Source organism: Sus scrofa, chromosome 1 (genome assembly GCF_000003025.6).
Source record: "Sus scrofa isolate TJ Tabasco breed Duroc chromosome 1, Sscrofa11.1, whole genome shotgun sequence".
NCBI lineage: Eukaryota > Metazoa > Chordata > Mammalia > Artiodactyla > Suidae > Sus > Sus scrofa.
The window spans coordinates 143,891,105-143,905,937 of NC_010443.5; the positions used below are offsets into that span (position 1 = coordinate 143,891,105).

Genomic DNA, 14,833 nt, shown 5'->3' on the forward strand with positions numbered 1-14,833 from the left:
CCAAGTACATGAGCTTTAATGATTACAGAATTATTAGCTTCATAACTGTTAGAGAAGTAAAAACTGCATACTAAAAGAGACAATATTTGTCAGATTATTTCATTTAAGAGTGACCAGGAAGAATCTATAAGCAACTGTAAACATAGGCTTATGAGAATCATATCAAATAATTTTACCTCTAGTCACTGGCTTGTATTTTATGATGCAGGAAGATAATCTTCCCTCCCCACCTTTTAATTGGTAGCTTGAATTTAAGTAGTTTTTTCTTTGAACAAAAGTGGCAGAAAATTACATGATCTTTTTTGGCACAAAGTATGATTTTACGCAAAAGCTGGAGTGGTTAAACTTTTTAGTGGACTTCATTAAGATTGTCAGAATATTGACTTTATGTTTCTGAATAAGATTCATGAAAGGAAGATGAGCATTTGTCCAAAGGACAAATGTATTTTAAACAGTTTTTGTAAAAGTAAAATTGTTCCGTTCACTTATCTATGTCAGCAATGACATTGCCAAGGAAAGTTCTAAGTGATCATGTAAGTCTGTGGATTCTTTTTATATACAGATATAATTTTCATCAACTAGGTTTTTTTAAATCTCCTAAAAGGATAGAGGAAAAACAGTGGGATTACGTCTCATATTACCCCCTGTGGGTTAGTAACCACATGTCCACTTGACTGCTGAGTGATTGTGCTCACCCACTTATAAGGCAGAAAGATGACTCAGGCACGTGTGTGTCGTGAAAGGCTCGTCCCATTCACCTCAGCATGGCCTGGGTGGGGATCTTATAAATTACTCATTTTACTGGTCTTTTATATTTTGTTACTTCAGAACATAATGTAGTAATTCAAATAACCTGTGTAATAAGAGTTTACTCCTGTATCACTATGTTGTAAATAGATTAAAATGTAGGAACAATACACAGTATCTGCAGATGTATATGGTGTAAGTACACTTTCACTGCCTTAAAAGGTACTTGCAAACACCATAGAGATGGTATACAAGAGTCAGCTTTGATATTATGGCACATATGTATATATAGAAATTGGATAGTATTTGTAACTCAGTTTTTCTTATCAAAATGTAAGTGTAACTTAGGCTTAAACAGCACAACTAATTTTTAAAGTTTATTTCTTAATATAACAAAAATTCACTTAATTTCTAAAAATAAAGTATTGTAGCCCCACGCATTAGTTAGGTGAATATTCCTTTGGATCATCCTCACAGACCCTGATTGTCAGGGTCATCTTTAGTAAGATTCTCAGCTAAAGCTGCAGGAGACTGACTGGAATGACAGCTTCAAGAGGCACAGGAGTTGCAGGAGAGGCTTTGATTTCCACTTGAATTTGTTGATGATACACACCAGTTCTGGATACTGCCTTTTTTCTGATGGAAACGATTCAGTCCAGTGTATAGATCCATGAGTTCTGCATAACAGGACTTGAGCTTAGCAAATATAGTAAACTTGATTCTGTGTTTGGCGACCTGATCCCTGCTTCAGTTAGTTTTTGTGATTGTCTTCCTCCCTTTCTGTGGGCATCCTCTGGATTGATTACACTTTAAATAGCTTATTCAATCCATAGCTCTTCTACTACTGGGTTTTCTTATTCCCATCAATCAGTTCTCTGTATCTTCTCATAACATAGCTTGTTGAGAAAATAACAGTTGATAATGGACACTTAAAATATTCAGGAGCACTTTTTATATTACATCCTTCAGACTCCTCCTCCTTGACAGGCACTTCATAACATAGCACTTGGCCAAAGTTTTGTGGTGATTCCTCATAGGGTAACATCCTTTAATACCCTTCCATGCTGTTGCAGAAGCATAAACTGCATCTTTAAGATCAAAAGAAGCCTGAAATTTCCACACACTGCAGTCAGAATTCAGTAATTTGTGAGTGAAAGATGCCCAGTAATCCACTCTTGAACTTCTGGATGACACCTTGATTCATTGGCTGGATTAAAGAAGTCCTTTTTGCAGGCAGGTAGGTGACAAAGCTGTTTCCACAGATAAGATGTGAAGTTAGAGGATATCCCCTGCAATTGTCTAAGAAAAGAATCTTTTAGTTGGCCTTAAGCATTCTGAGGTTTTCTTTCATATTTGGCATCACTCAAGCGCAAAGCCTTCTCTGAACAGGTCATCCAGGTATTTCTGGGAGGGTCCTGAGGGATGAGAAGGTGTCCAGCACCCCCTTGGGGACACTTCCCTACACAGATGCCACAGGCGGCACTGGCACAAACGGGAACATGGTTCTGTTTTTCCTCTTTTACCTTGAAAGCAACCGCAAGGGCACTGTTTTCACCAGTCAGCTTATTATTGGACAAATAATGTCCACAAAATACAGACCAATCTTTGTTATAAAACTGATAGGATGAAATTGATAGGCTTGCTCCTGGACTAAAGAATTGAAAACCTCAAGTTACCTGCAGCCTCAGTGTCAGCAGGTCTGCTCTGCAACAGGAGCCATGATGTTGTGTAGACTTATAGCACAAAATGTGCATTTTCAGTGATGTCGTTTTATTTTGTAATTTTATCCTTTTTTAAACATGAGTCTAGGTATTGAATTTTCCTTCAGCTGCTTACTGGAAAACCAAAGTCTGTTGCTTGTCACTTTTTTTTAATATTCTTAGTATAGCTGTAAATTGGTGAGACCCATCCTCATATCTCTTGAATAGCAGTGTGTCAGCCTTTTGCATCAGAATCCCTGGAGGGGCTTTTAGAAGGACAGCCGTGCTGGCTCCCCCACATCCACCCTACCCTACCACACCCCACCCCACCCCTGTCCTGCAAAGAAAGTCCAAATCTCCTATCTGAACCACTTTGTTGCCTCAGCTCTTTTGAACCTCTCAATAATCTCAGTTCTGTTTTTCCCTTCTTCACCCTTCTTTATGACTTCTGGTTTCTGCAGTATCATCAAAGTAATAGGCTTTCTTTTTGTATGTTGACTATTTTGCTGTTGCTTGAGGCATTCTAAAAATGGAGGGGGCTAATTAAGTGGAAACTCTCTGAGATAATTTCAACTCAATCTGGGATGAGACTTCTAACATGTTGCAGAAGATAACAAAGGTCAGGAGCGTTCAGTCTCTTGTTTCACTTGCAGTTGGCTGAGGAGTTATGTGCCAGATCTTAGTCAGGTAACCATCAGGGAAGCCAGATCTTCCTAAGATGACTGGCTTGGCCCGTCTGTTGCTGCAGCTCCTATTAGTCGTCCACTTGTGGAATAGGCTGCAGACATCGTGCCTTTGGGACTTTCTGAAAAGCATTAAAATGCCTGACTCTAATGCAAGATCAAGTACTTGTTACACATCCCATAACAAGCTGTCACTGAAGAAGACGTAGAGTGTATGAGAAACCTGGTCCTGGTTGGTGAGAAGTGGGCAGGTTCTGAGCAAGCAAAACCTAGAAGATAGCAAGCAGTGCAAGATCCTGTAGACGTGCTCTCATGTTCAGAAAATCTTGTCTGTTCTTAGATACATCTAGAGACTTTATACATTTCACCAGAGGAACAATGTCATAAACAGGGAGCATGTTCTCAGCCCAGCTTACCAAAGTCTGTAACTTCACAACACTAAGAGGTATTCAGTTCTGGACTCCCAGCCTAGGGTGTGCTGCCAGAGTATTTACAAAGTTCAGTTGTGTTCTTGATACTTTTCTTTTGGTGGTGGTGGTAGTCCCGTTGTGTGGCCAGGGCCTCTGTGCAGTGTTGAAGAGTGGTGATGGTAGCAGGCATTGTTTCTGTTCTGGTTGTAAAAAGGGTGATGCCGCATGTTTTTGATAAATACCCTTTATCAAGTTAAGGAAATTCTCTTTGATCCCTAACTTGCTAAAATTTGCTGTTTTTTAAGTCACAAGCACATGTTAAACATTGCAGTATTGCATTTTTTTCTCCGCTTGCAAGGGCTTTTTTCCCCTTTAATTCAGCCATATGATGAATTACTTAGATTTTCTATTGTTGAATAGCTTTATCTGGTATCTGTTTTGTTTTGTATTTTTGATTTTTTAGGGCTGCGCCTGTGGCACATGGAAGTTCCCAGGCTAGGGGTCAAATTGGAGCTGTAGCCTACACCACAGCTGTAGCAATGCCAGATCTGAGCCACATCAATGACCTACACCACAGCTTGTAGAAACACCACATCCTTAACCCACTGAGCAAGGCCAGGGATCAAACCCACATCCTCGTGGACACTATGTTGGGTTCTTAACCTGATGAACTCCATCTTTCTCTGGTTTTTGTTGCTCTGGAACACTTTGTATAAAGTGGGGATTGCCTGGAAATTCCATGTAGGTTCTGTGTTCTAGAGAAGTCTCAACTCTCAAGTTCCCCACCCCATCTTCTGCTTGTTACTCTAGAGCAGATGCTGTGGTGGAGTGGCATTCCAGGATACCTGCTTAGAATTAATGTGTTAATTTTTAACAAGCTCTGTTAGAATCCCTGGGTAATTCTGATGCTGCTTAAAAAATAAAATTCCTAGCTGGCACATGAGACCCTTGATAATCTAGAGTAGTGAGTGCTGTCATTGATGGAAATGTTCTGCCACCTGTGTTGTCCAGTATAGAAGCCACAAGCCACATGTGGCTGTTGAACACTTGAAATGTGGCTGGTGCAACTGAGGAAGTGACTTTAAGTGTTGATTTAATTTAAATTTCAGTTTCAATTTAAGTAGCAGGTATGGCTGGTGGCCCCTGTTTTGGAGAGCACAGGTTGCAAGTCCTAGCCGCACCTAATTTCCCAGCCCCTCCCACCACTGCCTGCATCCTACTGCTCTCGCTGTCGTACATTTACACCACATTTTTATATCTTCTGCTCTGCCCAGCATGCCTTTCTCCTCACCAGCTGCCTGGCAGCATCTGGTTGGCTCATCCCCTCCCACCCCAGCCTCTGTCCTCAGTGAGAGCGGAGCTTCCTCTCAGTGCCCTTGACAAGCACTTCAAAGTGAAGATAAAATTGTACTCATTTTTCAGTTTTCAAGCCTCAGCACGTGGTAGGTTCTCAGAGGGTAGATGTTTTGCACCAGGTCTAATAAATAGTCTGTAGGAAGGCACATGGCCTAGTCACAGGGCGAGGAGGGGTTTTCATGGCCACCAGGGAGAATGGGAGTTAGGGAATAAAAGGAAGTAACGGTCTCTTGAAGAGCAGCCCTTTCGTTTCAGTTGGAGAGTCAGCACTGTTGAACACTTGGGGCACGGGGTAGCATCATGGGAGCGTGTCTAGAGGCAGCTGCAGGCTGGTTTGAGTGTAGCTGAACAGGGTGTCAGCTGAGACATGGTCGCAGCCTGTGGCAGGGAAACCCTGGGCCAGAGAGAGATGCCCTCTGTCACCCAGGTTGAAGGGTCAGTCAGACTGACAGTGAGGACACCTTCTTTGTCTCTGGTCACTCTGAGGCCCTCCCAAGACTGTGGGCTTGCCCCCAGCAGGTAGCAGCACTTCCCAAGTAGAGAAGGCTCCTTGCTGAGAAAGTTCAGGTCTAGGCGTTCTGCTGAGTCTCCAGTGGGACCAGCACTGGTAGAGCATAAGGAATCCATGTGAACTCATCAAAGAAAAATTGCGTAGAGGTAGGAGACCAGGAATGTCATAGTGAGTCATACATAGGCAAGGGTTGAAAAGTCAGTATTAGAAAGATGAAAGAAAGAGTCGGGCAGCTTGAGAACAGAGGTGATAGTTGGGTACATTCATTTCTCCAGAAAACACTTGTGGAGAAAATAGCAGTGACTTGGCCATAGTTGGGGGCAGAGGGTGAGGGAGGCTCATTAGTGGTTTCCTTAGAAGGATAGCAGACAGTTGAAAGGTAAGGAGAAAATAATACAGAGCAACAGGCATCGCTCACCATTTCAGAAGGCAGTCAGGAAGAGGAAGAGGGAGGACATACAGGTAGTAGCAAGAGTGGGCCAGTGTGCTCTCTCACGTGAGTCTTTTCAAAACCAAGTTTGTCAGTTGGTGACTGAAGGCGCTGGAAATAGAACCTGTGGGAGGACAGGGTACTGAAGGTGCCGCAGGGTGGGGATGAGTTTCCCCAGAGAGGAGGAAGGCTGCCCCTTCTCTAGGACTTTGGGGATGGATGAGGCAGGTCTAGAGAGACTGGGGAGACCACAGGGCAGAGACACCAGGGCACAGCATTTGTGACAGGAGGCAGGGAGGGAAGACAGGGCTGCTGGACAGGTGCAGCTATTAGAACAGAATGAATAACACTACTGTTTCTTACAGCCAGCAGCATTAACGGAGTGCCCTCGGGAGGTGGGGGCGGCAGCCTGGGGAGCAACCAGAGAACCCCACTGTTTGAAACTTACTCGGACTGGGACAGAGAAGTGAAGAGGACAGGTGCCTCAGGGTGGAGAGTTTGCTCTATTAACGAGGGCTACATGATATCCACTTGGTAAGTCCACCTTGGACACTGTTATTTACAGCTGTGAGTAACTTTCTCTTTTGGTCATCCCTGCGGCATGTGGAAGTTCCAGGGCCGGGGATTGAACCCATGCTACCACCCCCAAGCTGCTGCAGTGACAATGCTGTATCCTTAACCTGCTGCATCACAAGATTATTCCCATATTTGTTTTTAATAATACTTTAATGAATGATTTATGCATTGTTCAAGGGTCAACTGTAATTAGATTCAGCTTCCAGATTTGAGGCAAGGATGTTTCCTTAGGTGGTGCTGGCTGTACACCTCCTTTGGCATCACCTGGGGCCCAGACGTCATTGTGATGCTGACTGAGCAGCAGGCCCAGCCGCAGTCAACCTACTCTGTCCAGTGCAGAGTTCTCCTTTTATATGGTGGGTTTCACTGCCGGAAATGTTTTTCTTTAGGACTAAGAATGGTTGTCCAGATCCATTATTTATTAAGGATTGCTGTTGGTCATCTTCCAGTTCTATCAGATTTTTCTCTCAGCAGGTGTCAAGTACCCTGAAGTACCATTTGTATAACGAAGGCAGTATAACTGTTTACTTTTTCCTCTTAACCAGTGTCCTGAATGAGCTGGCTCCCTAGAATCCTCCAAAAGTGACCAGGAAATTGTTTTTTAAATTTGTTTGTTTCATATGATTTAATACTCTTGGGTTTGGGGCACTGTTTTAATGTCATTAGTTTTTCAAATAATCAGTGTTATAGAACAAAGTACAAGAAACTTAGAGTGCAGTGCTGGGGAAGGGGCTTCTTCTGTTGCCTCTGCTTGAATTTAAACTTTTTGGCAACATGCTCTGGGGTGTTACCTGTTAAGAAGCATGTGACAGGCCTGCCTCTGTCCCCCTGCCCAGCCATGTGGAGCAGAGAAAAGAAAAGTCTTCAGATGCAGTGAGTCCACCTGGTAGTAACTGCTCAATAATCAGTGTCCTGGGGTCAGCTTGCCTTTGTGGGATGGGAAACTAGAAGAGGGAGATGAGAAGGAGCTAAAGCCTCTCAGTAGATTTGTGACTTTGCTTTTGGCTTGGTTTGGGGGTCTGGTGTCTCCTTACCTGTCAGAAGAACAAAGGAGTATGTTTTCAGAAATTGCATACATGTTTGATTATAGTCATTCTGGAAAATATTTCACATGCTTCCTTTGTATTTTTTCTCTGCCATAAGTATAACTTTTATGATAATTGACCACATGGGACATGCTCCAGACTGAGACATCCAGGTTCATCAGTATCACCCACGGTGCCCACCTCATGGCTGCTGAGTAGGACCCACATTAATCCACTTAGCTGCCCACTTACCTGCTTTTTTTCCCCCTCTGCAGCCTTCCAGAGTACTTTGTTGTGCCAAGCTCTTTAGCAGACCAAGATCTAAAGATCTTTTCCCATTCTTTCATTGGAAGAAGGATGCCAGTAAGTGATATCTATTGGATTTAATACTGATGTCCATTTTAACTACCCAGTCAAGTAAGGCCCTGCTTCTCTCCTAGTTCTGGTGCTGGAGCCACTCGAACGGCAGTGCTCTTGTGCGCATGGCCCTCGTTAAAGATGTGCTGCAGCAGAGGAGGGTTGACCAGAGGTAATCTGGGGAGGTGAGGGGGTGGTCAGTGGCATCTTCTATTGTTCTAGAGAAGTACAGTAAACTCCTGACCAGCAAAGGATATTTGGAAAGCACCATATAGTCTATACAAGAATTAGCAGTGTAGAAAGAATGTGAATGTATTAAAATTATCACTTGAGCTAGACAAAGTATAATTTAATTCTTTGATTTATAAGACATTTGAGGATCTTACTTTGCTGACACCTTGCTTTAATGAATTTTCAAAGTATAGCAGTTACCAGTTTGAGACACTTTAGGATGAATCAGCTTTTTCTTGTGGTGTCATGTGTCCTGGGTCTTCAAAGTCACAGTTGCCAGAATGGTGGTTTAATTAGCTGTCACAAATAAGTTATCCGCCAAAGTCCCAGGTGACCTCCGTGCAATCGAAGTAGGAGGACTTTCTTGGGCTTCCTTATACCCTTGAGCACCACTGTGGGGCAGGCTCTCTGAAAGTCCTCTGGACTCCTGGCTCCTGCTCCTCTCCACTTCCAGAAGCTCCCCTTCCTCACTGCCCTCCTCTCTCCAAACAGGATTTAGAGCTTGTTTCGCGCCACCTCCTCTTCCCATTCCATATATATTCCCTTCCTAATGCTCAGCTCTGGCTGTGTCGCTAGTGACTATCAAATTTATATCCCCAGTCTGATTGGACATTTTCCACGTGGAGGTCTCAGAGGGCCTTGAAATTCATGTTCAAGCCCAAACTCAAGTATATGAGCACCTTACCCTCTCCCAGCCATCCCCCAGGAACCATGGATCATCCTCAGTGCCTTCTCTCTACTTCCCTTCCCTCATCCAGGCCATGGTAGGATTCTGTCCCTTCACTTCTCAGGAAGCTTGCCTCAGCTCCTCCTCTGCCAGGGTGTCGGAGGGGCCCTCCTGTCTTCCCTCACATCTCTTCCCAGCACCCCATCTCTTCTGGGCACATTCTGCATGCCTGCCCACCACTCATCCTCTGCATCTCCATTCAAACATCACTTCCTTAAGATAAGAGTACCCTCATCTCCCAAGTCAGATTGGTCCCTTAAGTTACACATTCTCTGTACCTCTGATTTTTCTCCTTAATGCTTACCTCAGCTTCTCATTGTATGTGTATGTTATGTCTGATTACTGCCTGTCCTTACAAGACCGTGAGGTTGAAGGGATTGTGTCTGTTTATATACCATTGTTCAGTTCTGTTCAACATCAGGAAATACCTGCAGTATTGAATATTCAGTACTTGTCCAGTAAATGAGGAACAAAGAAAAAGATCTTAGAAAACAGGCTCAGAGAGTCTGAGAAATGGTGTACCACCGTCTGTTATTAGTATAGTCAGATGGCATGTTTTTTCCACAGTGCTTCCATGACAAAGGCATATTTGCTGAAGCCAATAACTGTCAAGTGACCCCCAAATGACCCTGCAGTTTTCCGGAAAGGAGGGTGACCAGAGTCCACACAAGGCCACGTTCTCGTGTGGATTTAAATTTTATCGTAACCACACAGTTAATTAACTGTTCAGTCCTACCTTGTCCTGTATTGTCTATACTGACATGTCCACTGATTCAGTGCTGGGTCAGAAATGTTGCTGCAGCACTGTTAACTATGAAACCTTAGAACTGGTGGCAGTTTTTTAATTTTTTAATTCATTAAGCTAAGAATTATTTTACTTCCTTCTGTGTCTCTATTTTGTTCTTCATAATCAGGACAGATTCTCTTTATCCTTCAACCTCACCTCCCCTCTTTCCTTCCTCAGATTTGCCATCTTAGCCCCACTGGCTTTCTCTTGGTTTCCCCAGCAGCCAGGTGTGTGTCCCACCACAGGACCTCCCCCCAGCCATCCCTTACCTGGAATTCCTCCCCAAGGTCTTTGCACAGCTCCTGGTCTTTTGGGTTTCATCTTCAGTATCATCTTCACAGAGGAGTTTTTTTGACCTCGTGACCCCACAGCCGGTTACTTTCTCACCCACCCCCAACCACCATAGAGTGTAAGCTCCACAGAGGCTGAGCCCTGGCCTATCTTGTTCCTCTCTCCCTCCCCAGCCCTCAGAGACTGCCTTGGCTCATAGTAGGTGTTCAGAAATGTGTGTTCACTAAATGAATGAATAGTGACTAAAAGATTTTGTCTTTATTAGGATTTGTAATGCGATAACTAAAAGTCATCCACAGAGAAGTGATGTTTACAAATCAGACTTGGATAAGACTTTGCCCAATATCCAAGAAATACAGGCGGCTTTTGTAAAACTTAAGCAACTATGCGTTAATGGTAATTTCATTTTTTGTTTTATACATGTAAATAGTGAATGGGGTATATATGAGGCATGCCAGAAAAAGTGTAATTACTTAAAAATTTAGAAGTAGATATATTAAGTAGAGGCTTGTTGAAATACCTGCACAAATTATTTTATGAGAATTTTAGAAGCTCTTAGAAAGTGAAGTTTAAGCTACTTTTACTTTTGAAGGAAAAGGTGAACCAATTAATCACTTTCAAATCATGGTCAGCTACTTTTATAAAAGTGTCTGCTAAGTAGAACAGCATTCCACCTTACAGACAAACTTACTAAAATTTTAGTGTATGCAGGTATATTTTGAGTTACAAACTTGATATGATTTTCAGACAATGCCATGTTATAATCTGTGCAGCCTCAGAGTTCCATTATGTCTGTTTGAACACTTACATATCAGGTGCTTTCAATGTGCCCTGTGAGTCACATGAAAGCATCTTCGGTGTAAAATGGGTCCTCCTTGAAGTGTGTACAGAGAGAGCCCCTGGTCACCAGGTGGCGGGAGAAACAGCCATGGTGGGGGCCAGAGTGATGGGTGGGTGCTGCCTGGAAGGAGAGCTGGGAGGGGTTGTGTTTAAAAAACACAGTGGAGTTCCTGTTGTAGCTAAGCAGGTTAAGAACCCAACATAGCAGGGATCATCGAGGCTGCGGCCTGGCCTGGCTCAGTGGGTTCAGTATTCGGCGTTCCCCCAAGTGCAGTGTAGGTTGCAGATGCAGCTCATATCTGGCGTTGCTGTGGCTGTGGCATAGGCTTCAGCTGCAGCTCCCATTTGACCCCTAGCCTGGGAACTTCTATATGCTGTAGGTGCAGCCTTAAAAAAACAAAAACAAAACACCACAGTGACTGTGTCTTTCAGCCATCCAGTCAGTGGATATGACTGAAGCATGGGGTTTATGAAGTGAGAGGCTCCTTGAAACGGTCCAGGACATGATTGGGCAGGGCAGTACAAGTCCTGCCAGGAAGGTGTTCCCTTTCCTGCAGCAGTCACCCACCAAGGCCACATAAACCGTGCGCCGGGAGGCAGCACTGGCAGCAGGGAGCTGGGAGAGGTGGGGAGGGTGAGGCTTGCAGTGAGGAAGCTGAGGAGGGAGGGCCAGAATCAGCCCTTAGAAGGCAGAGTGGCCAGTCTCCCCAAGATCTCCCTAAAGAGCCAGAGATGGGATGAAGACCTGGGGGAATACTTTGTCTCATTTTTTATACAATTATAACCTATATTCTTAAATGTTTATATTATTAAGTGAAAGTGCATAACACTTTCTTAAAGTCAACTTTTAAATATTACAAACTGTGATGTCACCTAACTGAATTTGATTATGAAAATTTCAGCTTAAAAGAAGTGTAAAAATTTTAGATGTATGTGTGATGATATATATATATATAATTATCAATTATAGAACCATTTGAAGAAACTGAAGAGAAATGGCTGTCTTCACTGGAAAATACACGGTGGTTAGAATATGTAAGGTTGGTACAGGTGCTCTTTTTTTTTAACTTTTTTTTTTTTTTTTTTTTTGAAATAATTACAGAGTCACAGGAGGTACAAACATACTGTGGAGAAGCATGCACTCCTCACCCAGCCTCCCGCAGTGGTAACATCTCACATAACTAGACTGCAGTTCTCACAACCAGGGCCTCAACAGTAACACAAACTACAGGCCTGACTCAGACCTCACCACCTTATACCTGCTCTTGCACGTGTGCATGTATGCATGGCCCCTCACGTGTTTAGGTTCACATGACCCCCGTCACAGTCGGAGCTCTCCATCACCAAAGGCCCCCTCCTACGCCCACACCCCCCACATCCCCTCACCATCCCTAAAATCACTGATACCATCTCTGTCTGTAGTTTGGTGATATCAAGAATGTCATGTAAGGGAGTTCCCGTCGTGGCGCAGTGGTTAACGAATCCGACTAGGAATCATGAGGTTGCGGGTTCGGTCCCTGCCCTTGCCCAGTGGGTTAACGATCTGGCGTTGCCATGAGCTGTGGTGTAGGTTGCAGACGCGGCTCGTATCCCGTGTTGCTGTGGCTCTGGCATAGGCCTGCGGCTACAGCTCCGATTCGACCTCTTGCCTGGGAACCTCCACATGCCGCGGGAGCGGCCCAAGAAATAGCAAAAAAAAGACAAAAATAAATAAATTTTAAAAAAAAATTAAAAAAAAAAGAATGTCATGTAGGAAGTTGCTGTTGTGGCTCAGTGGGTTACAACCTGACTGGTATCCATGAGGATGTGGATCCGATCCCTGGGCTCGATCAGTAGGTTGGGGATACAGCATTGCTGTGAGCTGTGGTGTAGGTTGCAGACATGGCTCTGATCCCACACTGCCATGGCTGTGGTGTAGGCTGGCAGCTGCAGCTTCAATTCGACCCCTGGCCTGGCAATTTCCATGTGGCCCAGGGGAAAAAAAAAAAAGAATGTCACATAAATCAACATATTTATTTATACAAAAGGTTAATGAATTTCCCTGATAAGGTCAAAATATACTTGATGAATCATATAAATACTGAGGAAATTCAGAAAGGTTATAGAGAATACAAATGCGTGTAGTGAAAGGTTAGATTTGCTTGATTTCAAGTACTATAAAAAATATTTCTAGTGGAAATTTTGTTTTTAACAATATTTTTCCCTTTCTCTTTCCAGGGCATTCCTTAAACATTCAGCAGAACTTGTGTACATGCTGGAAAGCAAACGTCTGTCTGTAGTCCTACAAGGTAATTCATTATAGAACACACTGGTCCCTGTGCCAGCCAGCTTGACTGTGATCCGCAGTCAAGACATTACATGCATCTTAGCTACCTCTTACTTACTGCAGTGCCATCACATACACTACAGACCCCACATATCATTAGAATAAAATAGTGACACAGAATCCTTGGTAGAAGAAGAGAAAGGAGTCACATTATTTGTCCTCTGTGAAATTTTTCTCCTATATATGGAGAAAATCTTTCATTTAAGCAAAGGATAATTGTATGTCAAGTAACTTTACAGCTAGTAGAATTTTTAAGCTTACAGATGAAGTTTAATAAACCATGAACCACCTGATTTTATAATATATTCACATTGCATAGTTTATGAATATGCTCTGCTACTGAAGCTTACAGAAATATGGTTACCAACTGCCACATTTAACTGGCTTTAACAAAATCATGTGAAAAAACAAGCCTTAGGGGGGGAAAAAAACAAACGCAAAAAGAAACGCTTAACCGATGCATTTGGAGTGTAACTTGCAAATGCATACAGAGCCCAGCCCTCCAGTGACCTCTCTCTCAGCCGTGGCGATTCTCATCCTGCTGCCAAACCCTACTTCGCACATTCCTTTATGCAATTGTTGTAACATAAAATGCCTCAGAAGAGATACTGAGCCTGCATTCTACTAACATTTTTTTAGATGTATTTATAGTTTCTTGAGGTGTAGTTTATATATTATAGAGTTTACCTGTACTGAATGCGTGATTCCATAATTTTTAGTAAATAGACAGGGTCCAGTTTTAGAAATTTTCCATCACCCTGGAAAGATTCCTTGTTTCCCAGTCCTAGGCAACCACTAACCTGCTTTCTGTCTCTAGATGTGCGTTTTCTGGATGTTTCCTCTAAATGAAATCATACAGTGTATGGTCTTTTTTCATCTCATATACGTGTTTTTGAAGTTTTTTCACATAGCATGTCGCAGCAGTTTGTCTCTCTTTATTTCTGAGGAGTGTACCAGTCTTGTAAATACCACGTTTTATTTATCCATTTACTTGTTGATGGATATTTGGATTGCTTCCACTCTTTGGCTATTATAAATTGTGCTGCTTTTAACATTCATAGAAAAGCCTTTGTGGGACATATGCTTTTATTTATTGTGGGTGGGGTACCTAGAAATGGAATTGTTCAGTTATATAGTACATTTGTATTGTAAGGGACTGCCAAGCTGTGTGCTCAAGTGTGTGTACCCTGTTCACCTTCCCCTCAGCAGCACACCCTAGCCAGCACTCTCATTGTCTTCCTTGAGGCATGTAGTCATTCTAGTTGTGAAGTGGGATTTCCTTGTAGTTTTTTTGTTGGTTTTTTTTTTTTTTTTTTTTTTTTTTTTTTTTTTTTTTTGCTATTTCTTTGGGCCACTCCTGCGGCATATGGAGGTTCCCAGGCTAGGGGTCGAATCAGAGCTGTAGCCACTGGCCTACACCAGAGCCACAGGAACACGGGATCCGAGCCGCGTCTGCGACCTGCACCACAGCTCATGGGAACACCGGATCATTAACCCACTGAGCAAGGGCAGGGACCGAACCCGCAACCTCATGGTTCCTGGTCGGATTCGTTAACCACTGCGCCACGACGGGAACTTTCCTTTATTTCCATTTTCCTAATGCATCTCCTGTGCCTATTGGCCATTAGTGTTTTGCCTTTGAAATACCAAACCTCTTACCTATTACTCAGTTATATATTTTATCATTGAGTCCTAAGAATACAGGTTCTTTATGTTTTTATCTAATTTGCAAATATTTTCTCCCAGTCTGACACTTGTCTTTCCATTTTCTTGATAACTTTTGAAGCACAAATTTTTAAATTTTGATGAAGTCCACTTTATCCATTTTTTTCTTTT

General features: G+C 43.0%; 1 protein-coding gene across 1 annotated transcript in view; it reads left to right on the forward strand.

Moving 5' to 3' along the window:
• Positions 1-14,833, forward strand: part of MTMR10 (myotubularin related protein 10) — a 50,136-nt gene that overhangs the window by 23,359 nt on the left and 11,944 nt on the right. The window contains exons 7-12 of the mRNA XM_003121665.4: positions 6,203-6,371; positions 7,714-7,801; positions 7,879-7,967; positions 10,097-10,227; positions 11,642-11,711; positions 12,889-12,959. Coding sequence (XP_003121713.1) covers positions 6,203-6,371; positions 7,714-7,801; positions 7,879-7,967; positions 10,097-10,227; positions 11,642-11,711; positions 12,889-12,959 — 618 coding nt within the window. The remainder of the gene's footprint in view (positions 1-6,202; positions 6,372-7,713; positions 7,802-7,878; positions 7,968-10,096; positions 10,228-11,641; positions 11,712-12,888; positions 12,960-14,833) is intronic.